This window comes from Mastomys coucha, unplaced genomic scaffold (genome assembly GCF_008632895.1).
Source record: "Mastomys coucha isolate ucsf_1 unplaced genomic scaffold, UCSF_Mcou_1 pScaffold6, whole genome shotgun sequence".
NCBI classification, from domain to species: Eukaryota; Metazoa; Chordata; class Mammalia; order Rodentia; family Muridae; genus Mastomys; species Mastomys coucha.
Window position 1 is genome coordinate 101,277,722 of NW_022196912.1, and position 26,896 is coordinate 101,304,617.

At 43.9% G+C, this 26,896-nt stretch overlaps 1 protein-coding gene across 7 annotated transcripts in view; it reads left to right on the forward strand.

The window, feature by feature from the left end:
- Window positions 1–16,494: 16,494 nt before the first annotated feature.
- Window positions 16,495–26,896, forward strand: part of Gpatch2l (G-patch domain containing 2 like) — a 51,071-nt gene continuing 40,669 nt past the window's right edge. For all 7 annotated transcript variants that reach the window (XR_004114139.1, XM_031355694.1, XM_031355697.1 and 4 more), the window contains exons 1-2: window positions 16,495–16,617; window positions 18,604–19,275. Coding sequence is in view for 6 of the 7 variants with exons in the window: in XM_031355694.1 (XP_031211554.1) it covers window positions 18,614–19,275 (662 nt within the window). In the remaining variant the exon portion in view is untranslated. The remainder of the gene's footprint in view (window positions 16,618–18,603; window positions 19,276–26,896) is intronic.

A 26,896-nucleotide genomic window follows, 5' to 3' on the forward strand; every position in this document is an offset into this window, starting at 1 on the left:
AACACAACATCTGAGATGAAAAACACAGTTTTCATCAGTGGAATAAGAAGCCTATTTGCCATTGCAGTTGGAGAAAATGACTGACTTAGAAGACAGCAATATGAGTTGTCTAAAACAAAAGGCCAAACATAAAAGGAAAAGAAATAAAGAGCAGGGCATGATAACACATGCCTTTTTGTTTGTTTGTTTTTGTTTTTGTTTTTGTTTTTTCTAGACAGGGTTTCTCTGTATAGCCCTGGCTGTCCTGGAACTCACTCTGTAGACCAGACTGGCCTCGAACTCAGAAATCTGCCTGCCTCTGCCTCCCAAGTGCTGGGATTAAAGGCGTGCACCACCACTGCCCGGCTGGTAACACATGCCTTTAATCCTAGCACTTGGGAGGCAGAGGCAGGCCCTCTCTGAAAGAGTGAAACTGTCTGAGTTTAAGGCCAGCCTAGTCTATAGCATGAGTTCCAGGACAGCCAGGGTTATACAGGGAAATCCTGTCTTGGAGAGAGAGAGAGAGAGAGAGAGAGAGAGAGAGAGAGAGAGAGAGAGAGAGAGAGAGAGAGAAGAACAGGGTAGAAAGAAGGAAGAAAAGAAAAAGAGGGCTGGAGGGATGGCTCAGTGGTTAAGGGCACTGACTGCTCTTGCAGAGAACTTGGGTTTAGTTCCCAGCACCACATCTGTAGGCCTACAACTGCCTGTGACTCCAGCTCCAGGGGCTCTGCCACTCTCTTCTGAAGTCTGTGAGCTTTTGCACATATGTCAAACACATCCATATTCTCAGGCCCACGTACCTGCACATAAGAAATAATAAAATTAAAGGTTTTAAATATTAAAAGAAGAAGAGCTAGGCATAGCAGTGCACACCTTTAATCCCAGCACTTGGCAAAGCCGGTGAGTTTGAGGCCAGCCTGGTCTATGGTCTACACGGTGAGGTGAGTTACGAGACAGCAAAGACTATACAGAGACATCCCCTGTAAGAAAATTTTAAAAAAATGAAAAGAAAGATTGAAAAAGAAAAACTTAAAATAACCGAGTATGTATGCACAGATTTGACTGAAGGTGGAGTTACATCTCGACAGACCTGTATTAATTTGAAAATATGAGTCTAAAATACAACTAATATCACTGGCCTTCTGACCATCGTAGCTTACTCTATCTTAAACATGCTTAGAAGGTTTACCTGAACCTGCAATTAGGCAAGATCATCCAACAAAAAGCCCATTTGCAGTCCAAGATGGATTATCTCACATTATTTGTTGGGTATTATACTTAGAGGGAGAAACACAATGGTTATTGGAAACTTTTAAATGCCATTGTGAAATAAAATTAACTGACAATTGAATCATTGTAAGTCTGTTTGTAATTTCAGTTCCAGAAGTGGATGAGAAATGGGAGGAGCAAAATCACCACTAAAGGTTTTCTAACATCAACACAAACTAAAAATCCATAGATTTAAGAAGGCTTATTACTACAAAGACAAGAAACAGGCTGAAAATGATACCAAGGCATAACATAATCATAATTTTGAAAAGCCAGTTGTGGACTGAAGAGGTGGCTCAGCAGTCAAGAGCACTGACTGCTTTTCCAGAGGTCCTGAGTTCAATTCCCAGCAACCACATGGTGGCTCACAACCATCTGTATTAGGATCTGATACCCTCTTCTAGTATGTCTGAAGAGAGCGACAGTGTAAAATAAATACATAAATAAATAAATCTATTTTTAAAATGTAAAAAAAAAAAAAGCCAATGATAAGGGCTAAAGAGATGCCCCAGCAATTAAGAACACTTGCTAATCTTGCAGAACCCAAGGACCCTGTTCAGTTCCCAGAACCCACATGATTCAGAATCATCTGTAACTCCGGATCCGAGGAACCCTGTTCTGACCTCCATGGGCACCTGGCACTCACATGATACACATACATTTGTGCAGGCAAAACATACACATAACATAAATCTTAAAACACAGTTCTAAAGCCAGTGATAACAAAGCAATCTTAACAGGAGCACATGTGCAAAGACACACCATACTCAAAGAAAGGCAAGGAGGACTTGATTGAATCTTTGAATGATGTAAGCCAGACTACAGTGGAGCAACACCTTGAAGGGAATCAACAAAAACCGTTGTCCCAGGATTCTCCACCAAACAGAGACATCTTTCAGAAACAAACATATAAAAACTTTTTTTTCTTCTTCAGAGAAATCAGATCTGAATGAAGCATTACTAACATACCAGAGTTACAGGAAATACTCAAGAAAATATCACAGACAGAAAGAACATTATAGATGCAGATTGGAATCTACATATGGGAATAAAATTTGTGCATTACAAAAATATTTTATTTAAAATATTTAAGCAATAGCATAAAGTGAGTAAAGGCAAGAAATATCAATATGTTGCCTGAATTCTGCCATATGAAGAAATAAAACGCATGGCAACTGATGGGTACAGAGCATGCCATTTAAAAGTATGTCATGCCGGGTGGTGGTGGCGCACGCCTTTAATCCCAGCACTTGGGAGGCAGAGGCAGGTGGACTTCTGAGTTCGAGGCCAGCCTGGTCTACAGAGTGAGTTCCAGGACAGCCAGGGCTACACAGAGAAACCCTATCTCAAAAAACAAAACAAAACAAAACAAACAAACAAACAAAAACCAAAAATATGTCACTGTGTCCACAGAGGAAATAGCAGTGGCTGCCGCAGTCACTGTCACCTCGGCCACCACTGCCGCCATAGAAGCTACATAGCCCTCTCACCTCTCCTTGAAATGGGCTGTAAAATATAGCTGATCTTGTCCTGAAAAACAGATCCCAAACTTCCCATTCCAGAGGGTACCCCACACCCAGGAAAAGGGTAACCTTGTCACACAAGGAAGGTTGACAAGAAGAATCTGGACCAAAAAACCCTCTTGTTGAGTTACTGATATTTGTTACCATCTGATTATATCCCTTCGACCTCTGAGGATACTTCCATAGGACTGATAAACACAAGCTGCCCTGTTTCTTTTTCTACAGTGTAGCTTAATTTTATATGTGTGCCTGGTTTGCCTGCATGTATGTTTATGCACCACATGGATGTGGTACCTGAGGAGGTCAGAAAAGGCTATCGGATTCCCTCAGACTAGAGTTACATAGGTTGTGAGCTGCCACCATGTGGGTGTAAGGGACTTGAACTCAGTCCTCTGCAAAAGCAGCCAGTGTTCTTAACCACAGGGCCACACTTCTAAGTCCTTCGCTGTTCTTTAAGTCTTTATTTGAGTCTTTATTTATGCAGACTCTGAGTCAGGTAAGACTCATTTTATATAACATCTGTGTTTTTCTCTTGTCAGGCCCTCTGCTGGTTACTTTCATGAGACAGTAACTTAAGGGAGAGCTTATTTATTTGTGATTCATGGGGTTTTTTGTTTGTTTGTTTGTTTGGTTGGTTGGTTGGTTGGTTTTTGTTTTGTTTTGTTTTGGTTTGGTTTTCCAAGACAGGTTTTCTCTGTGTAGCCCTGGCTGTCCTGGGACTCACTCTGTAAACCAGGCTGGCCTCGAACTCAGAAATCTGCCTGCCTCTGCCTCCCAAGTGCTGCCCGATGTGATTCATAGTTTTATCCGCCATGGTCAGCTCTGTTGTTTCTGGGCCCGTGGTGACACAGAATATTATGGTGGTGGGAACACGTGGCAGAAGATGTTTACTTTTGGTAACATGTAGAGAATGAGGGTGCTGGGGACAAGGTATCCCAAGAGCCCATCTTGAAAGATCTGCTTCCTCCAGCTAGGCTTTATGTCCTCCAGCTTCCAGACCCTCTCAAGATCACATTACCGGCTGGGGATCAGACTTTCAACCACAGGAGCCTGTTGGGGCATTTAATTTTCAAATCATAATACCTCCATCACAGGAAAATGAATAGTATTACTTGAAAGGCAGGCTAAGTTAAACTGTGTATTTTAAATCTTAAAGCAACTGCTGAACATACAGAACAGAGGTGTACGTAGTAAACTAACAAGGGTTCTATGCAAGCTTAACTGTTGTGAGCTGAAGTGTCTTTCCTATCCATAAAATCCGTCTGTGGAAGCTATGACTCTCAGTTTCCATTAAGGATCACTTCAATCAGCAGTTCTCAACCTGTGGATCGAGACAGGGGTCACATATCAGATATCCAGCATATCAGATATTTACATTAGGATTCATACCAGTAGCAAAATTACTGTTATGAAGTAGAACAAAAATAACTTTATGGGGGTGCTGGCAAGATGGCTTAGTGGGTAAGAGCACTGACTGCTCTTCTGAAGGTCCTGAGTTCGGATCCCAGCAACCACATGGTGGCTCACAACCACCCGTAATGAGATCTGATGCCCTCTTCTGGTGTGCCTGAAGACAGCTACAGTGAATTATGCCGGAGCGAGCGTGGCCAGAGTGAGTGGGGCCATCCTGAGTTCAATTCCCAGCAGCCACATGATGGCTCACGGCCATCTGTACAGCTACAGTGTACTCATACACATAAAAAAATAAACAAACAAATAAATCTTTAAAAAAAATAACTTTATGGTTGGGGTCACCACACTGTGAGGAACTGTATTAAAGGGTTCCAGCCTTAGGAAGGTTGAGAACTGCTGACTTAGCTTATAGGGTTATTTTGAGTACTAATGAAACCAACTGATCAATAAATAAAAGAGGTATATATATTTTTTTGTATCACAGTGTATGCCCAACAGTTAATATATTAATATCCATGTGCCCTTTTGAGTACCAGGCAAGATGCCAGCTAGACAGATTCTTATTTTAGAGGCATTACAGCTTAAGTGGTTGAGTGTATGGTTCTAGAAGCTACTCTAGCTGGTTATACAATAACCAGCTGTATGTTTTAGGCATGCTGGTTAACCTGCCTTAGTGTTTGCACCTGTAAAATGGAGACAATTGGGCACGTGAAATGGCTCAGCAGGTATAGTGCTTGCTCCTGAGGCTGTAGACCTGAGTTTGATCCCTGGAACCCATATGGTGGAAGGAAAGAACCGAATCTTAGACGTGACAAACAGAGAAGAAGTAAGTGAATGTCATAAAATAAAGATAATAATACTACTCATATAAATGATTTCCTTGAGGACTAGTCTTCAGAGGATTAGTGAGTTAATCTACACTCATGTTTAGAGTCCTGAGTGCCCCAAAGATGATAATGACCATTACGTCACGCCCCTCATAAAGGATGCTTTGGCCAACATTAGACCCTATGCATTAGGGTAGAATGGTAAGATCAGAACAAAGCTGAGTTACTCCCACCATCACAGCTGCTGTAATGGTGCTCATGGTGAAGCTGTAGTAAAGTATACCTCTTGCAATGGTAGTACTGAGGCCAGGGAGGTGGCTCAGTCTGTAAAGCGCTTGCCTCACACGCATGAGGTCCTGAGTGCCATTGCCAGTACCTACATGCAATCCTGGCTCAGGGGATGGGGAGGAAGATAGGAGAACACTGGGACTGGGGAGCTCCAGGCCGACAGAGACCCTGTCTCAAAAGAGGCAGCCAGTGTTCGTGAGGATGACATGCAAAGTTGTCCTCTGGCCTCCCCATACCACATACTCACTCACGTACATGTAGCCACACACACATGAACAAGCACACAAATGCACATGCAACAATAATAGAATAAAATAGTCAAATGATTATACGTTGTGATAATACTTGATAAGGATATGAATCACTGTTATTAGCTTATGCGTTATTTTATATTGTTACTTTAGAGCATGTGCTTTACTCTTATAAGAAGGAGTTGAGGTAAAACAGTGTGCAGGTACACCAGCAGCAGCCGCCTTGTACAGGTCATGCTGCCATTTCTAAGCAAAGCATGGCTGTGTCTTAATTGTCTGACATAGTCTGTATGTGTTTCTGGGGCAGTTCCTCATACCAGAGCTCCTGAAAGCTGGTTTCCCTCCCCCAAGCTCCATCTAGCCCATCCAAAGGCAGTTCCAGCTGGGGTTATCACTCTCTTCCAAGCACCTACCCAGCTCCATCTTTCTCTTTTTAAAACTTTCTATTGATTCTTTGTGAATTTCACATCGTGCTCCCAATCCCATTCATCTCCCTGTCCCTATATATCTGCACTCCACCCTTGTCGCCTCCTCCCCATAAGAAAACAAAACAAACAGAAAAAAAACCTCGACGTGGAAACTGTGGTGTGTCACAATGTGTCACACAGTATACCCTTTCACCTGAACAGCTTTACTTGCAAATGTTCATTGCAGTGAGGCATCTGTCTTCTGTACTATCGTCACCAAATCCTCACTGGGACTCCTCTCAGATATTCTGTTGTTGCCCCGTGTCATGGAGGTCCTGCAGATTTGAATCAAATCTTCAGAACAGGCTTTTTCACGGCTCTGGCAGTTCATAGATAGGGTGGATGTTGGGGTAGACAGCCTTGGTCCTTACTTCTGAGAGCGCCTGCTTTTACTTATCTCTGGTGTGGGAACATGTGCGAACAAGCCCAGCCAAACAGAGAAGGTGAGTCATCTGGTTTTGGTGCTTTAGCTCCTCTTTACCTTGAGAGAGTGAGTACTTTCAAACAGAGCTTCGGGGATTTTTCTTGCCAATCTTTTAATGGCTAAGTAATTTGTAAATGTCTATGTTTCTTAGGGTTTCATTGATGTGAAGAGACACCTTTACCAAGGCAACTCTTAAAAAGAAAAATGTTTAATTGGGGCTGGCTTACAGTTTCAAGAGTTCAGTCCTTTATCATCATAGTGGGAAACATGGCAGCGTGCAGATGTGGTGCTGGAGGAGTCAAAAGCTTTACATCTTGACTTCTACAGGCAGCAGAAGGGGACTCTCTTCCATATCGGGAGGAGCTTAAGTATAGGACCTCAAAGCCCATCCCCAGTGACTCACTTCCTCCAAGGCCACACCCACTCCAACAAGGCCACACCTCTTAATAGTGCCACTTTCCACAGGCCAACCACATTCAAACCGTGAGTAGAAAATCGGGTATGCAATTTACTGTCGTTTCCATAAAGACATCGAGAGTCTAACATGAGTAGAGGAGTTGTGGGTTTTGTCCAAGTAAGTGACAGCTTTGTTTTTCAGTCCTGAGGATAAGTAAGAAAGAAGATAGTAGGTATGGGGGATTGGCCTGAATGATTGGCAAGTGTGAAAGCTAAGGACTCTGGGCTGCAAGTAACACAAACTGACAATTCAAGAGTTGCTCAAATAGGAGCATTAATATGGAACAGAACAGAAGTTCTGGAAAGGGTCTGTTAGAGTTAGTTGATGGTGTTCAGGGATCTCATGAGACATTTAGGTTGTCTCTCTATTCTGCTTCCCTCAAGGTTAGCAAGGGGATGTGGCATTCCCAGATCTTATACTTGGTCCAACTACCAGAAAAAAGAGGGGAGATGATTTCTTGCTGTGATTACACATAGGAGTAGACATGCCTCTCAGAAAGTGTCCCAGCTAGCCCCTCACATATCATTGCTAACTGTTGAGTCATGTGCCCAATATTGAAACAATCTGCATAGAGACTGGGATTGGTTACCCCTTGAAAGAGGGTAAGGACCAGCAATCTTTGAGCACATGGACTCTTGAGGTAGTATGGGATGCATTGTAACTGTACGTGGAAAGAGACAGGCCTTTAAAAAGATGACTAACTTCCAAAGAAGCTGGGAGGATGGACCCTAATCCAGTTTGACTGGTGACTTGCAAAGCAGAAACCTGTACACACAGACACCAGGGGAGCACACGCCCAGAAGGCTGTCCATCCAAAGAGGCAGCTAAGGAGGGAGGGAGGCCTGAGCTCGGGGCGGGGCTTAGAGGCAGAGTGCTTGTTGACTCGAGTGATGCTTAGCACTGCTAAAAAGCAAAACAATGCCGGGCGGTGGTGGCACATGCCTTTAGGGTTTCTGAGTTCGAGGCCAGCCTGGTCTACAGAGTGAGTTCCAGGACAGCCAAGGCTACACAGAGAAACCCTGTCTCGGGGAAAAAAAAAAAGCAACAAACAAGAAAAGAATAACAAACAAACAAGTAAAACAAACAGGAAGAAAAGGCCTCGGAGGAAATGACTCCCGCGGCATCCTGACTTTTAGATTTCTGCTCTCTAGAAACGGAGAGAACAAATTTCCACTAGGTAAGCTACCCAGTATTCTATCCTGGCAGCATCAGCAACGCCTCACCTCATGTGGGAATGCCAATATAGGTAGGAAGTAGGAAGGGAGCTTTCCTGGTGAGGACCCGAGGGTACTCTTGAGAGCAGCTGTGCAGGGGAGGGTGGGTAGGCATTCGTGAACGTAGTTTATGTAAAGCTGGGGAATCAGACAGAGCTAGATTCCAATCCTGCTCCTTCATTTGCCAGCTGTGTGGATTCAGGCAAATTTCGCTTCTTCGTATCTCTGGTTTTTTTCTCGTCTGTAACATCTATAGTAAACAATGTATTAGTGAGAAAAATGGCCCCACACAATCTGTGAGGGGATTTTTTGTTTTTTAACCAGTATCATCAAAGTTAAGGACCTTGAGTGTGGTAGCATATGCCTATAATCCCCTGGATTTAGGGGGGTGAGATCAAGGCCAGCCTGGTCTACATAGAGAGTTCCAGGCAAGCCAGGGCTACATAGTGAGACCCTATCTCAAGCCAACCAACCACCCTCAGCCCCAATCCAACCAGTCATGGACCTTGGGAGGATGTCAGTGTAGTTTATCTGACTGGGCCCAGTCTAGGCTCATGAGCTACTGAAGATGGGGACTACCCCTCCCCACCCCCACCCCAACCCTCACCACCACAGCTATTCTTAGAGAAAGAGTGAGGACAGAACACAGGCCAAAGAGTTTCTATGTCTTTGCCTTTGAAATTGGTGGGAGAAGCCACAAGCCAAATATGGTGGGTGGCCCATAAAGGATGGCAGAGTCCAGAGGTTGCATACTTCCTCAGAGCCTCCTGAAAGGAATATAGTTTATCTGATGGCTTGAGTTTGGCCCGATGAGGCCTGCATCCAAATTCTCTACAGAACTGTAAGGATGTAAACTGGTGTTTGAAGCCACTCTGTGTTTGGTGGCTTGTTGCAGCAGCCACAGGAAATGGATCGTCACTGGTTATCAAGTAGTTATTGAGATAGTACAGTGTGAAGATTTTCCACTTGTCTATGTCTATGTCTATTTACTTCAGCTAGGACACAGATTACAAACCAACTGATTCCACCCAAGTCTAGTAAACCAGTGAGCATTGTGGCAGGTGTTCAGGTCAAGGACAACTTACAGGAACATGGATGATGACTACAAGGCTGTGACTTTGTCAAAAAAGCTGACCCCTGCATGGGGCAAATCCCTATTTCTGAAGATCTTTGCAGGTCTGGCAGGACAGCAGGAGATTTCTCTAGCAGTCAATATCACCACTTACATAAGCTTGGGAAGGGGCCCTATAACTCTTCTGAAACTTTAAAATTTGTGTACCTCCTTAGCCTTACAAGTTTCCTCTACTTCCTGAGTCTTAAAGAGACCCCTTCCTTCCTCTGAGAGAGAATGTTTCAAATAGCTACACAACAAGAGGGTTGAAGAATATAGTAACTTTGAAGCCTTCTTATGATGCCTGCCTACTGGAAGCCTTTAGTAAATACTACTTTAACAAACCACAAAATCCAACAGAGAGGAAAAGAGGGAGATAGGATGAGGGGTGGGGCATAGGAGAACTGGGTGAATCTCTGTCATCCTGGACTGTAACATGGACCTCTCTTGACATGCTTTAAGGTAGCAATTCCATGTCTACCACCACTGCTGCCAAGAAGTGACCAATTTCTAAGCTCTTGCCTCTAGGGAGGTTTCTTCTAACAGGGAGAAGATACCAGAGTACTGGGACAGGGGAGGAAGATGCACTGCTGGGAATCACTTGTTTTCTAAGCAAACACTAATGTTCTTTCCCTTTTTGGTTGCTGGAAACGAGGAGGAAGAGGAGGAGAAGGAGGAAGAGGAGGAGGAGGAGGAGGGATAGGAGGAGGAGGAGGAGAAGGGGGAGGAGGAGGAGGAGGAGAAGGGGGAGGAGGAGGAGGAGGAGGAGGGAGAGGAGGAGGAGGGAGAGGAGGAGGAACAGCAAGAGCAAACTTCTGGAAATTTTCCAGATGTCAGGATTAGTTCAGAGAAGATTTGAGCTGGAAATGGGAGAAATGACAAAGAATGGTTGTTTACTGTGTCAGATGTCCTCGGACAAGGCTGAGAGCTGTGATTGTGACCAGGCTGGGAAAGTGTCAAGACAGTCTCCGATTTCCCCTCTCTCCAGCCTCCCTCCTCTCTTCCTTCTGTCTCCCCTCTCCTCTACCTTTCACTCCCTTGAGACACTGACTCATATATCCCAGGTAGCCATGGATGACTATGAACTTCTAATCCTCCTGCTTCTTCTACCTCCTTGGGTTTGGGGACTTGGGTCATGTGCTACCACACCAGCCTTAAGCAGTTCTGGAGATTAACCCAGGACTCCAGACATGCTAGGCAACAACTCTTTCAAATGAGCTGCCTCCTTAGCTCTTTTACCCTGAATCTCTGTTCATTGCTTCCATCTTTTCATAAGGATGGAATTTCCATTAAAAATTTATTTTAGGAGTGTGGGCAAGAGCTTCTAATTTCCTTTAGTAAAAAACAAACAAAACAACAACAACAAAAACCTCCACCTATTGGATTTTTGATTCTATCAAGTGCCTGGCATGTGCACAGCCCCAAGCCATAGCAGTGAGATGATGAATAGGACTGGGCCTCAGGGAGTGGGGTCTGCTTTGGTTTGTTTACATAGTCATATCTGAAGGTGCTCAGTAAATATTTGCCTGCTGAATGATTTAGTTGGAGAGGCAAACTTGCTTATAATTGCCTCTAATTCAAGGTTGAATGAAGAAAGTGCTGTAATAAAGATCCTGGTAAGTGCTGAGAGAGGGCAGAGGAGTGGGCAAGCCAGCAAGGAGAAGTCATCATGAGCGTGCCTTTAGTTTACAGCCTTTAAATCACCCCCAAATCCCCAGGGTGTTCCAGAGGCAGCAAGTTGGATGCCGTGCTGAGTGTGACGCAGGAGGAGGTAGACCATGGATGAAATGACATGATCCAAATTGTGTTTTAGAAGGTGGAAGCAAAAGATGGCTTTTTCTGAAGGGGTGAGAGGGCTAGGACCACTGTTGAGTCATTTAGCAGAGTGACTGCCTGCCAATGGCAGAGAGAGCAAACAAAATGGATGGATTCAAGGACACTGAGGCTTAGCTTTAATCATAGGCTAGAGAGAGAGAAGAAGCCAGGAGGTGGTGGCTCCTGCCTTAATCCCAGCACTTGGGAGGCAGAGGCAGGCAGATCTCTGAGCCTGTAAGGCTAGCCTGGTCTATAGAGTGAGTTTCAGGACATACCCAGGGCTATACAGAGAAACCCTGTCTCAAAGAGACAAAGAGAAAGGGGGGGAAGGAGGAGGAGGAGAGGAGGACAACAACAAAGAAGAAGGAAAAGGAGGAGGAGGAGAATGAAGAAGAAGAAGAAGAAGAAGAAGAAGAAGAAGAAGAAGAAGAAGAAGAAGAAGAAGAAGAAGAAAGATTTGGAAAACATTTTGGAGCTTTGGACCTTGGTGACTACATGGTGACATTTCCCAAAACAGGGACAGATTTAATATGAACTATGGAAGAAACTAAGCTGTATTTTGACATCTTAAATTATAGGTGGCGGTGGAGTGTGTACCCATGACATCTATCAGGAAGCAAATACTAAAGCTGAATTTAAGACATTTGGGAGCTTTCAGTGTCGATGGAGGAATCTGACAGTACAGGAACAGACGAGACCCATGGGAGGGGATTTTCACTTAAGCAGAACAGAGGTCTGCTGGCTGTGCATACCTAGTGAATATTTCCATATTTCCTGCCCTGTGGGAGTGACAAATTCATCAAGATCAAAACAGAGTGAATCATCTTCCCACCAACCTGTTTCTTTCTTTGACTTCTCCGATGATCAGTCTCTCTGTCACGCTGGCTCCAAGTTTGGACAATCTTTGTGTGTATGTGTGTGTGTGTGTGTGTGTGTGTGTGTACAGAGGATGACTTCAGATATTGCCTGTCAAGCAAGTCCGAAGGTCCTTCTAACTTGCACCAAGAATACAGAAGCAGGCTGGTTCCTGGGTTTTTATGTGAAGCCGTATTTGTTCAGGAAGCTCTTAACCATTCCACCATTTCTACAGCTCCTATTTCCCTAATTCTTACACACTTTACAGGCAATTCTGGAAATCCATAAAACAACAGTTTGGAAATGCATGTATTTATACAAACCATTTTTTTTTTTTTGAGACAGGATCAAACTATGTATGCCAGCTGGGTGGTGGTGGCTCACGCCTTTAATCCCAGCACTTGGGAGGCAGAGGCAGGCAGATTTCTGAGTTCGAGGCCAGCCTGGTTTACAAAGTGAGTTCCAGGACAGCCAAGGCTACACAGAGAAACCCTGTCTTGAAAAAAAAAAAACAAAAACAAAAAACAAACAAAACAAACAAAAAAACTATGTATCTCTGGCTAGCCTAGAACTCTCTGTGTAGACCTGGCTGGCCTTGACCTCACAGATATCTGCCTGCCTCTGCCTAATTAATACTGGGATTAAAAGTGTGTGCTACCATGCCCAGCACTTGGAGTGTTATATAGTATAAACATAGTCCTGATTTCTTTATTTATTCAGAGTCCAATTCTAACTTTTCTATAGTCATTTTTTATTGAAATGTAATATTATACAGAAATATATACACTTATAAGCCAGTAACTTTTTTGGACTGTGTCTCTTTATGTAGTCCTAACAATTCTAGAACTCTCTATGTACATCAGGCTGCCCTCAAGCTCAAAGAGATCTGCCTGTCTCTGCCTCCCTAGTGCTGGGATTAAAGACATATACCACCAAGCATGGCTTAAATCTGTAACTTCTCATGTCATCAAATAATCTGCTACATCAACTTTTATTTATACCGTTGGGATGGAACTTGGGGCCTTGTGCATGCTAAGCACATGCTTTACCATTAAGAACAACCCAGTCTCATGGCATCAATCCTGTGAGGCTGCAAAGAATTCTGTTTCCTAGATATACTGTGATTTCATTAACTAATCCCTGTCATATGTGGCTATTTTTAGCCAGAAGCATTGTTTCTTTGATAAATGCTGCAGAAACAAATTTATATATTTGATGGTTTTTAAAAGTCTATTTTAATTTTTCCTTAGAATAAGTCTTAGAAGACTTTCTGAACCAAAATTCATATGCATTTTTTAAAAAAAAACCTTTTAATTTTGAGATAATTTTTAAGTATACAGAAAAATTATGAAGATTCTACAGTTTTTATATGGCTATATACATCCATGTGTATGGTTATACACATCCAAGTCTTTTTTATTATACTTTTAATATTTTATTTATTTAAAGTTATTTATTTATTCATTCATTCATCCATTCATTCACTTTGCATCCAGATCATAGCCCTGCCTTCCCAGTTCCCCCTACCCCAATCCCTACTCCCCTTCACTTCTGAGAAGGGGAAGGTCTTTCTTGGGAACTAACCTACTCTGGCACCTCAAGTCAATGCAGAACTAGGTACATCCCCTCCCACTGAGGTTAGACAACACAGCCCAGTTAGGGGAGCAGGATCCACAGACAGGCAACAGAGGGTAAGCCCCTGCTCCAGTTGTTGAGGGACTTGAATGAAGATCAAACTACATATGATGGGGGTGGGGAGCTTAATTCCAGTCCTTGTATGCTCTTTGGTTGGTGGCTCAGACTCTGGTGGTACCCAAGGATCCAAGTTAGTTGAGTCTGTTCCTCTTCCTGTAGAGTTCCCATTCCCTCCAGGTTCCTCAGTCTTTCTATCAAGGACTTCCTGAGCTCCATCTAATGCTTAGCTGTGGGTCTCTGCATCTGTTTCCACCAGCTGCTGCACACTCAATTTCCTTTGTTTACATCTTATATAATATATAGTATATTTATCATAATTAATACTTTTTTTTAACACAAGTCTTACTATGCTAGCTGGAACTTGATATGTAGTTCAGACTACCCCCAAGCAGGCAATTTTTCTTCCTTGACCTTCCAAGAACTAGGATCGTAGGCATGTTCCACCATGCCCAGTGGCTTAGTTACGGTTTCTATTGCTCCAACAAAACACCATGACCAAACTGTTATGGTCTGACACTACCACCACCCCAATATCTGTAGCCATTTTGATCCATGTCTGCCAGCTATTTCATATTGTTGCTGAAACATGCCTGCCAGTCACTGACACAGAGAAATGGCTTGGCTCAAGGACATGTGACTACACACCTGTTTTGTTCTATATGTTCTGAATGTTTTATATGAGAATCGCTAATCTTAAGAAATTCCACAAAGCTTTATGAAAGACCCATCAAATAAAAGGTCAATATGAACTGTTATATCTAAAATGGCTTGAGTCAGAGTTGACCACCAGGTAGCTCCTCCTGTACCTATGATTGAGCTCACTATGGTTTTTGTGGCAGATACTGAAAAATGCTACTAATAAGCCCAAAAGTTATGATTATAATACTCATGCTCTGTTATCTCTATGTTCTGAAATTCCCCTGTTCACCACCCATCTATCACCCTTACCTTACTTAGGACCAATCAGCTTAAAGGTCAGCTGATAATACTTTGCCTGGTAAGCCAACTGCTCTCCTCCTTGCCCTTTGAACTTTTGAACTTGGTTTCTTATATAAAAGGCCTACACTGAGAGCAGACTCATACCACAGTCCTTTTTGAGGTTCTAAACATCCAGTCTTGCTTAACTGAGATCAGTGTTTGTTTGGTTTGAATGGCAATTCCTGAAGCCAACACAAACCAAGCTGGGGAGGAAAGGATTTATTTGGTTTACACTTTCACAGAAATGTTCATCATTGACAGAAGTCAGGACAGGAACTTAAATAGAGCAGGAACCTGGAGGCAGGAGCTGATGCAGAGACTGTGTAGTGATGCTGCTTGCTGGCTTGCTCCTCACGGCTTGTTCAGCCTACTTTCTTACAGAACCCACGACCACCAGCCCAGGGATGGCACCATCTATAATGTGCTTGGCCCTCCCCCATCAATCACTAATTAAGAAATGTCCTACAGACTTGCCTGCAGCCCGATCTAATGGATTCATTTTCTTAATTGACGTTTCCCACTCTTGGATGACTTTAGCTTGTGTCAAGTTGTCATAAAACTATACAAAACACCCAGGTAATTAGTCAACTTTTACTACATTATTAACTAACGTCTATCCTCTATCCAGGTTTACATTTTATCTGAGTCCCTTTCTTCCTATCCCAGTATCCCACCAAGTACATAGCAAGGCATGTTTTACTTTAGTCTCCCCTAAGCTTTGACAGTGTTTTGGGGAGCTTTCCTCATCTTTGATGCCAGTAATGGCTATTCCTAGTTGTCAACTTGACTGTATCTAGAATGAACTACAATCCAGAACTGGAGGGCTCACCTGTGATCCAGATCTTGAGGCCGGAAGACACAAGTTTCTGACCTGGATCTTGGCATGGAGATCTTGAGGCATAGTGGCTATGAAAAGCTTAGGCCCAGACAAGGTAGTGCATGCCTTTAATCCTAGGAGACTAAGGCAAGGAGATCTCTGAGTTCAAGGTCAGCCTGGGCCACACCTTTTGCTGGAGACCTACATAAGGACCTTGGAAGAAGGAAGATTTGCTCTTCTTCACCGCTTGCATTTACTTGCCAGCACATCTGTTGGAACCTACTTCTACAGAAGACCTGCTGAAACAACTAGCCTTGTGGGACTGAGCAACTTCTAGATTCTTGGGCTTCCAACTCACAGCTGACCATTGTTGAAGAGTTGGACTACAGACTGTAAGTCATCATAATAAATTCCCTCAATATAGAAAGACATTCCATAAATTCTGTGACTCTAGAGAACCCTGACTATTACGATGCCCTTAACAGTTTTGAGGGTCAGGTGTTCTGTAGGCTAGTTCTTAACAATACATGGTGTAATTTCTTTCTTTGTTTTGTTTGCTTTTTCGAGGCAGGGTTTCTCCCTGTAGTCCTGGTTGTCCTAGAACAAACTAGACCAGGCCAACCAGCTTCTCCAGTATAAAGTGACTCCTTTGAGATTGCATTACTCAGCAGGAAGCTGCTATGCACAGTTCAAAATGCTTAAGAGGAAACCAGTTATGCTCCAAGAGAGCCTATGTCTGCTATGGGAAATGTATCTCTTTTCCACTTGTTGAATATGGACTATCAATAACCACTCAATATGGAATTGATATTTCTTTTATGCTTTGAGTTATAATGTAGTATGACTTGCTTTTTGCTCAAGTCACGTGAACTTTTAATGTCCTGAGTAACTTATTTGTGAAGGCAGAGGACCCAGTTCTTAAAGTCAGCACCCTAAGGGAGAGGTCCTGTCTCACCCAGGCCTAAGGGTCTATTTATCACACTAGCCCATTCTTTCCTTCCTGGCCTCCAGGCACCACTTCCTAGTTTCCCGTGGCCCCGCCCACCGTGGAGCGGAAGTGGGCGCACCATAGGGCGGAAGTGCAGGGCGGGCGCCCGTCCTTGTAGCCCGCCCCTCCCTCGCCATTTCAGCCCCACCTCTTAGGCCCAGACCGGAAATGAGGTCAGAGAGGGAAACCCAGTCTGGGAGCTACGGCCCCGAAGGCGGCGCCGGGTGCAAGCGACTGCGGCAGCCGGTGAGGGGAAGGGTGGCGGCGAGGCTGGGCCAGTGCCGGGCGGGATCGGGGTTCCGGGTTGTGTCAGGGCGACCGGGGACACCGCGGGGCTGCGGCGAGTGGCCGAGGGCGGCGGGGCCTGGCTGCCGTAGGCGCGTCTTCCCAGGCTAGGCTCTGAGGGTCGGGCCGCCTCGGTGGCGACAATCCCCTCCACTCTGACGTCCCTTCGGTGGGCGACAGCGAGAGCTAAGGCTTGGTGCCCTGGGCCAGGGTCTCCCTAGCCCTCGAGGACGGGCTGGACATGGTGGAGAGTCCTCCAAAACGGCTTTTTTCATCTCTATGGCGGTGCTGTGATACCTCACTCCCCACCATCACAGAGGGAATGCAGTCACCAGGACGAGTTTTGAGACAGTTTCTGCCCTAGACAGCTGACCCCAGTCTCGGGTGAATCCAGATGAGAAGTTGACTCCTGTCTCCTCACCTCCCGCCTCTCTGACCCGGAGACTGGCTCGCTGCTTTGCGGCCCACCAGCGTCCTGTGACTCAGACCAGGGTCTTATCTAGGGTGTACTCCTGAGAGTGAGACTGGAGGTGTGGGTATACCAGGGTTCTCTGTCTGTCCCCTTTGAGACGCGGAAGAATTCTGTCAGCTTCCTTTGGCACGTTGTTTAGTACACTTGTCCCACGTTTAAGTTTGTGCAGTTCTGCCTGAGTTTCAAAGCTGTAATTCTTTATTAGAGACTTGGAAATATTATTCCCACTTGTTTATCAGCTTTGGTCTTAGGGAGTTGCCTTCCAAACCGCAGTCCTGGCATTTTAAACTACTACCGATTGCTTAAGTAAGGGAAGTGTTCTTTTGACACTTGGAGGAAGTTTGAGTAGTGGTTTTGGAGCTAGGTGGCCTCATTGCTCTCACAAGTGTGACACATAAGCCAGAAGACTTTTCCTGGTTTTAAATGTGATGGCCTAGGGACCCAGTGAAAATTAATTTTTAGAAAGCCCCTTGCAAAATGTACATTGCATGAAGGGGAAATCTGGGCTGAGTTCAGCTTTAAGCTCCGATTATGAGCAAGATGTATTTTTGGGCTTAACAAGAAAGTGCTATTTTAGCATACAAAGTTTAGGTGTTGTACAGATGGTATTAGACATTTCTTTTGAAAAGCGAAAATTTGAAAATTGGCTCTGCTACACATGCCTTGAAAGGGTTGCTTCTGTTAGCCAGGTATCTTAGAGATTTTTACGCTGTACCTCCATTTTAGTTTCATTTATGTCCTGCTTTTGTGTGATTGGCACTAAAGCACATAATTGGGGTGACGAGGATGAGGCGTCTAAAAGTCCTCTACTATACTACTACTACTACTAACAACAACGACAACAACAAAGTCAGTGTCGTACTCTGCAGCAGTCCATGTCTAGTAACTTTCAGGTGGCAGTGGGTACCATGGTAGTACCAGATGTAGGCTTTCTTTTTCCCGTTCTTGGTACCTACCTGGCTCACCACACGTTCAGTGTCGATGAACATTGTAAAGTCTTCCTCATAGGTGCTGCTCAGCTCTTTGTCTCCTCCCTACCACAACCTTTTTTAGTAGGTATCCCAGACCACGGTGTGTCCCTCCGTCGTGGTTGGATTGTGTCTGGTGCTCCCTGGCTCTACCGTAGTGGTGGTGAAGTTGTGTGGTTGCTTTTCTTCTCCAGTGAGACTCTTATGATTAGGCAACCAAGAGATACATTTAATTGGAGAAAGGAGGAGGCTTAATTTGTCTATTCTTGCTAATGTCCCAGTTGTCGTCTGGTGAGCTACTGGATGTGTTGATTTCCAGTATTTAACAAGGGCCGGGCACCTGTTTTCGTGGTGCATGATGGTCTATAGAAACTGTAGCATAGTAGTGGATGAAAGAAGTCTGTTTTCTGTAGCCAGGCAGGGAGCCACTGTGTCATTATGTGCTTTATAAAATTACTGGAAAAACAGCAGGTATTTTCAAGCATTTCTCCTTTTTTTATTTGGTAGATGTGGCCTCATGGATGAGCTGGTGCATGACTTGGCCTCAGCCTTGGAGCAGACATCTGAGCAGAACAAGCTTGGTGAGCTGTGGGAGGAGATGGCCCTTAGCCCCAGACAGCAGAGGCGGCAGCTTCGCAAACGCCGAGGCCGGAAGCGCCGTTCTGACTTTACTCACCTGGCAGAGCACGCCTGCTGTTTCAGCGAAGCCTCTGAGTCAAGTCTGGATGAGGCCACCAAGGACTGTCGAGAAGTAGCTCCCCTCACCAACTTCAGTGACTCTGATGACACAGTGGTGGCCAAACGGCACCCAGCTCTCAGTGCCATCATTAGGGGTAAACAGCATTCTTGGCCCGAGTCTGACTCCTTTACGGAAAATGCACCTTGTCGGCCGCTCAGGCGAAGGCGGAAGGTGAAGAGAGTGACATCTGAGGTGGCTGCCAGCCTTCAGCAGAAGCTGAAAGTGTCAGATTGGAGCTATGAGAGAGGCTGCAGGTTCAAGTCTGCCAAGAAGCAGCGTCTATCCCGCTGGAAGGAGAATACTCCCTGGGCCTCATCTGGCCACGGGCTGTGTGAATCAACAGAAAACCGGACTTTCCTAAGCAAGACAGGAAGGAAAGAAAGGATGGAGTGTGAAGCCGAGGAGCAGAAACACGGCTCTGACGAGAACATGTCCGAGTGGTGAGCTCTCCCTTCCTAAAGCCAGGGTTCCTGTGGCTCCTGTACCTAGAGTGCAAACCCGCAGCCTCTGAATGAGCTCCACTCTCTTTTAAACTAGCCCTGCTAGAATTGCCTTTGCAGCCCTCTTTTAGTCAGTGAGTAGTTGATCTCTGCTTTGCAAAGTGTCCTTCATGAATCTCTGTTTTGCTATGTCAAGAAGGCTGTGTGTAACAGAAATAATTTGATCCTAAAAGTAATTTCAAACATGTACTCCAAATGCATAACCAAGAATTTGTTTTAAAAAAATGACTGCCTTTCTTTATACATTCAGTTCATACAGAGATACTGTCATTTAGAACCAAGGTACTAGCAAAGGCTGGCACTGAGAGATGTGACAGAGGAGCCATACAGGTGCCAGGTCTAGGCAGTTTGTAAATGAATGCAGCAGTGTTTGCTCTTTAAGAATCGTGGCTTTATATACTTTGGGGCCATAATTCTGTTCTCTGCTAGTTTATACTCTGACTATATTGAGTGCATTTCGTGTGTGTGGAGGGGGGGCAGGTGCGAGTGGAGGCCCAAGGTGGATGGCGCGTGTCTTCCTTTATCACTTGTCAGTTTATTCTGTGGGCATAGTCTGTCACTGAACCCAGAGCTCACCAATTGGCTTGACTAGGTGGCCAGCAAGCTCTGGGAATCCACCTGTTTCAGCTCTCATAGTAAGATTACAGAGGTGCACTGCTGTGCCTGGATTTCATGTGGGGGTTAGGGCTCCAAACTCAAGTCCTCATGCTCCCTCTGTAAGCACCTTACCAGCCCGAGCCCGCTCCTCTGCTTCTTGAGTTTCTCTCTGTCTCTGTCTCTCTCTTTCTCTCTCTCTCATACACACACACACACACACACACACACACACACAAACACAGATGGCTGTGTGTGTGGCATGTGTGTGATCAAACTCATATCATCAGGCTTGGCAACGGTGCCTTCACCTATTCACCAAGCCATCTTACCAGTGTCTGTGGCAGACGTTTAAGTTGTATGCATATAGAGTGGGGATTGAAAGTGTCAGTGAGTCCCTTTAACCTTGTATCACATGAGATCAAGTACTCTGGTGGTTGCATGTTTAAAATGTCAGTATAATTTTGGTAACTCACTTCTCTCCATGTCAGATCTCCTGAAAACATGGGTCCTTGGTAGCTTGACCATGTGACCTCTCAGTGATGATGCCTTTCATGGCTGGGGCAGTGCCTTGTGGCACACTGAAGGATGCTCAGCAGCTCTGCCATGTTGCTGTCTCTCTTTCTTGTATCCACTGCCAGAGGTGACCTTTAGGTGGTTTGAGGACTACAGGTTTGTTAAGCACTCTGGTAGGCACCGAACTACATGCCTGCTGGGTATTCTTACTTAATGCTTATAATTCTGGCAGAACCTCGTTATCTGTATTTTTAGAAGAGGAAACTAGGTTTAGAGTTTGGTTAATTTGGGAGGGTCACCTAGTGTCCAAACTGAGCCAAACCTGATTTCCAAGCTTGTATTTGACCAGGTTTGGCTGTCTGGTATGTTTTATAGCTGTAGGGCATGTAAGTACCCTTTCTTAGGACTATATTCTTTTAAGGTTTACTCCCCCAAAGACATAAAGCTTAGGTACACTGAGTGGAGGCTGTGCTAGGTCTGTATGCTTCCTCTTTTTCTGAATGTTTTTTAATTTAACTTTAAAACTTCTTTTTTTTTTTTTCTAACTGTATATTTTGCCAGAATGTTACAATTTGACTCTTGTAATTTTCTCCTAAGCTTGATTCTTTCTAAGGCCTATTTATCCAATTTATATGTAGTTTTTAGATTAGTTAGGCACTCTTCTTCCATAATCATACTATTTTTAATCAAATAAGAATTGCTTAAGTAACTTGTAGCTCTTTATAATAAACTTTCTGTTGAGACATTCAAGTTGACTTCAAGATTAAGCATATACACCTTAGATTCTTATAGTTGAGAATGGAGAATTAAGGTAGCCCCTCGCAATGTTACTGTGTCTTTCTCTTCACCAGAGTTCCTTGCTAAGCTGAAGTTATTGTGTGTGTGATCAGCTGTGGTGCTGTCCCTTCCCAACCAAGCTGTCAGGCTCTGAGTTCTGCTCACCCGAGAGCCCGGAGACACTGAAGTCAAGAGAGGAGTTCTTGTGAAATTCTTTTTTCACATTGAGGAGACCTGGTTCTCCCCTGTGGGCTCCCTTCCTGGCCAGGATTTCAGAGCCTTGCAGTGATAGGGATGACAAAGCCCTCGTCACAGTGAAGAAACAGTGAGAGGAGTGCTACTGTGACATTGGTCCTATGTGAGCCATGGCTGGGAAGGTTCTAAAAGGATATCCTTATGTGGAGCCTGGATGAAGGGCTCAGCAGTTAAAAGCACTTGTTTTCAAAAGAACATGAGATCAGTTCTCAATACCTACATTGGGTGGCTTACACCTATAATCCAATACTCTCTTTTGGGGACACACAAATATACATGCATGCACGCGCAACCTACCTTGAGAGATACCCTTGTGCTCTCACTCAGGGTCCACTGTTAAGATTATTGAAACAATGGACCCTAAAGAGTTAAAATTTCCCAGGAGTCCCATGCTGGGACAGGGAGAGACTGAAATGCTAGTACCAAGCAGATGAGGCACTTGCCTCCCAGGAAGAGATTTCACACTTCTGAACAGCTTATCTCACAGTTAATGGGAGCGTTTCCAGGGTTATTTCATCCGAGATGGTAACAATGTTACAGGAAGGCAGTGGGAACCCTAGAGTTTTTCTTCCCAATTTTGGCCAAACTGTAAAAAATTCCACTTTTGCTTACCAATCTCTGTTTCCTAATTTCTTTTAAAATACTGGAAAACTAGGTGGTGAAACAACTAGGTGGTGGATTTGTGGTGATAGTAGTAGACATGCGCTGAGAAAAATTCTCTGAACTCTCTAATTGAATTTCAAGGCATAGTAGCACATTCTTGTAGTACGGCAGTTGGGAAGTAGAGGCAGAAGATGAGAAGTTCAAGATTAGTCTCAGCTACATAATGAGTTTGAGACCAGCTTGGGCTATATGAGACCCTGTTTTAAAGTAGGATTTCATTCTCAAAGGGATGTTAAGTCACTCTCTGACTTTGTCGCCATGAATCTGTAGTTACAAGGAGAAGTGCTTTTGATTTTTCCCCTAAAGACGTTCTGTGGAGATGGTGCTTCTTACTCTCTTTCATCAGAGTGTGTCCAGACTTTCCTCAACAGTGCAGGGGAATAAAATCTTTTAATTTTTCAAGCAGCTCTTTTTTTTGTTTTTTTCAAGACAGGGTTTTTCTGTGTAGCCCTGGCTGTCTTGGAACTCACTCTGTAGACCAGGCTGGCCTCAAACTTAGAAATCCACCTGCCTCTGCCTCCCAAGTGCTAGGATTAAAGGCATGCACCACCACTGCCCGGCTCAAGCAGCTCTTAATTATTACTTATTTTTATTTTTTTTCTACTCATTATTATTGTATCATTATTTGAATAGGGTCTTTAACCCAGGATAGCCTTCAACTTGCAATCCTCCTGCCTCAGCTTTCTAAATGCTGGATTTAACAGACGCGTGGCCTTCCTTTTGCTTTGCTTTGGTGTTGGGGATTGAACTTAAAGCTTCACACTTGCTGGGCAGGTACTCTTGACACTGAGCCTCACCCCTAGCCCTGCCCCGAGCCCTGCCCCTAGGTATTAAGCATATTGTAGCTTAAACAGGGCTGCTATTAAACTGCAAATAGAAAATAGTTATGATTTATATATTACAAATATAAAAATATTTGGTGAGTTAGTTATGTCCAAATGTCCCTACCTCCTGTTTTAAAAGAAATACTTTCAAGAGTCCCTGCATGGTTATCCTTTAATGGAGCTGCTTGGCAGTGCCACGGTTCAGTCACATAGAAATCAAAGTGTTGGATTTTACTTTCCATCAGTCATGTTGAGGGCTTTCACCAGCAGCCTTGTAAGATTACTAGTCTTGATCTATCTTGTAAAATTACTGACATAAGAAGTCGATCATTAATCTTAGCCTAGTCTATGGATAGTGTTTTAAGAAGTCATATGTTAAATGTTTTGGATTTGGGAATGTCTATCTTAATTTGGCTTTATTTCTAGTTTACTTAAATTCACTTATTACTAACAATTGAAAATTGCCAACAGCTTTAAGCCTTGCCACTATTTGTTTCAGCTTTTCTCTCTCTTCTTCATTCAGTTGTATTCTAGTCACAACTAGTGAGGATTTAGAAATGGGTGCAACATAGTAGCTTTAGTTAGGCTGCATAAAGATCAACGTTATTGCTGTAATGTTCTTCTGTTTGTGTATGAGAGTGAATGCTCTGAGATTTAACAAGTCCTTAAAGCTAATTCCTGCCACTCTTCATTCAGATTTTCCTCTTTTTTTTTCCTTTGGTTTTTCGAGATAGGGTTTCTCTGTATAGTCCTGGCTGTCCTGGAACTCACTCTCTAGACTAAGCTGGCCTCAGAAATCTGCTTGCCTCTGCCTTCCAAGTGCTGGGATTAAAGGCGTGTACCACCACTGCTTGGCTCATTCAGATTTTCTGAGAGGCACTTACTTGTTAGGTGATGGACTTAGTCCGATTGCTCTGCTCTTCAGCAGCACGATGTTTGTTCCTCTTCAATACAGTTTAGTTCTTTTATGAGCAGATTGGTCAGGTGGTGGCCCAAAGTCACATCAGGAGCCTTCCTCGGGTGATGTATTAGAGGCTGGTCTCACAGGAAAGAAAATATTCCCTTGTCCTGGAAGGCAAGTGACAGAGATGGAGTGCTAGACCTGTCCCCTCCTTCCCCAGTCCAGACTGACCTTCTGCAGCCCCTTGGTGCCTCTTGTTTTCTTATTTTTATAGAAAATCAATATCCCTTCTGACACAAACAATAGCTCAGAAGCAAGAATAGATGGGAGAAAGCTGAGATCTCTGTCCATCACCTCTCACTTTAACTGCCCCAAACTCTTTAATTACCAGTGTGCTTTGCTCCAGGTGTTTGTGACAGTGAAATTGCTAAATGAGGACCATTTTAACCAAAGATTGGGTGATCAATAACACTCTATAGCAGTAGCTTGTTGGATCAATAGCCTTCATTATTTCATGGTTAAGGTAAGTAGTCTCCTTTGCAAGTGGAGGTCATTAATCAGGGGTTACTGGGGCAGTGGAAAGAATATATGTAGTGTTGGAACGTTCTGCTTGTCTGTAAACAGAGGGGCTGACCAAGAGCACGCTTACCTTTTTTGCAGTTGGCTGCAGTCCCCGAAAGATATTAGAAGGCTAGCAGAGACTGCTTATATAGACTTAGTCTGGTTCTGCTGGTGAGTCCTTAGAAAGAGCTGAAAACACCTCTGGAGGCAAGTATGAGATGACTGTGAAGGTCTGTCCCCTAGGCTCGCCCTCCTACAGAGAACTTTGCTAGGAAGTACAGGGCTAAATGGTAAATACTAAAGAGCATTCTAAAGAGCACACACTGGAAGACTTCTAAGGACCCTGACACAGGAGATTGTGCTTAGTCTACCTGATACTGTGAATTCATGTCTTCAAAGGCATCTGAGAAACAGTTTCCACTGCCTACTAGAATACATAAAAAAAAATAATTAAACATTTGGGCCAACAAGATGCCTCCGTGGGGGAAGCTGCTTGCTGTCAAGCCTGAGAGATGATGTGATTCAGTCTCTTGGACCTACGAGGCAGAAGGAGAAAACCAGTCCTCTACAAACTCTCCTCTTACTACACACGTGCACAGTCAGTCAGTCAAACAAACGTAAGGAACCATTTGCACACTGACATCATCAGCTGGCCTGTCAGTGAGGTTTCCTCTGCTTTAGGCTGATGTCCTGTGGAATGTAATGTGTCGGTCTGCCCAAAGGGGTAAGACCCAGTGTGCCTTCTCCCCTGGCAGTCCTGGCTTTAGAAATGTAAACATGACTTGAACTTTCCAGGTGGCATGCTGCTCCTTCCTTCACTTTCAACCTCTAACTGAGTTTTCTGTTTGGAGTATACTTGGATGGGGAAGTTGGGTTCTCTCTATGTTTTGTGTTGTCTGGAGGCAGCCACGGGGTAGTGAGTCCTGGGAAGCTGAGCCTCTGAGCAGACAGTTTAGTATTGCATGGCCAGAAAAGGAAAAAAAAAAATGCCACTTTGTAGTGCATTCTAGAGATTGCAGTGTTTCATATACCTCAGTTTGTTACAAATATCTAGGGTGGGATAGGGTGAGAGTCACACAGTGAGAGTAGTGAGATGATCCAGTGTCAGTTTAGTAGACCTGTGTGAGGTGAAACCCCCGGCGGCCCTGGGAGTTCTTCAAGGCCTCCTCACCTCATGCCCAGTGGTCAGGTGTGGGTCTGGCAAAAGGGAATGGGTCTGAGGCCATATAAGTATCTGTGGACAGAAAGAGCCAGTGACCTTTGGAGGACTAGAAATAATCCTAAGACTTGACAAATAGGATTGCATGAAATAAAAAAGCTGCTACACAGCAAAGGAAAGAATGACCAGAATAAAGAGAGCCTCTAAGATGAGAGGAAATCTGCCAGCTAGTCATCTGATTAATATCCAGAGTCTACAGAGAACTCAGAAAATTAAACACCAAAATAAATAATCCATCGGGAAATGGGCATAGTATGTGAGCAGACAGTTCTCAAAAGAAGTACAAAAATCCCAATATATAAGTGAAAAAATGTTCATATCCTTAGCTGTCAGGCAAATCAAATCAAAACTACTTTGGCATTCATTCAGTTTTACCCCAGTCAAAATGGTTGTCAGCGAGAAGTCAGACAATAGCAAATGCTGGCAAGAATGGGGTTGGGGGGCACTTACACAATGTTGGAGTGTAAGTCAGTGCAGCCACAATGGAAATTAGGGCAGAGACTTCTAAGACAACTAATGATTCAGCTATGCCATTCTTGGTTAGATACCTGACGGAATTCCTGCCAATACAGAGGAGACACTTGTATGCCTATGTTTGTTGTGATACTATTTACAGTAGTCATGGACTCAGCTCAGCTGATAAAGAAAAATGAAACTGTATCATTTTCAGGAAAATGGCTGGTACTGGAGATCATGCTAAATGAAGTTAGCCAGGCTCAGAAAGACAAATATCACATGTGTTCTCTCTTATATAGAATCTAAACATTAAAAAAAAAAAAAAAAAAATCATGGGCTAGAGAGATGGCTCAGTGGTTAAGAGCACTGACTGCTCTTCTAGAGGTCCTGAGTTCAATTCCCAGCAACCACATGGTGGCTCACAACCATCTGTAACGGGATCTGTTGTAATGGGATCTTCTAGTGTGTCTGAAGAGAGCAATGGTATACTCATACATAAAATAAATAAATAAATCTTTGAAAAAAATCACAGGTCAGCGGGCAGCCATTTGGTTAGAGGCAGAGGCAGAGGCCAGCATGGGAGGAGAAGGTCATAGGAGGGGTGGTGGGAGTTAGGTATGTGGTGTGCAGGTGTTCTCACCATAATGAAATGTGATATTTTGCACAGTGATATATGACTAAAACCACACTAGAACATGAAGTCAGAGGAACTGGATTAAATTCTGCTCAGTTTCATTTATTGATTTTTTTTTTTTTTTTTTTTTTTTTTTTTTTTTTTTTTTTTTTTTTTTTTTT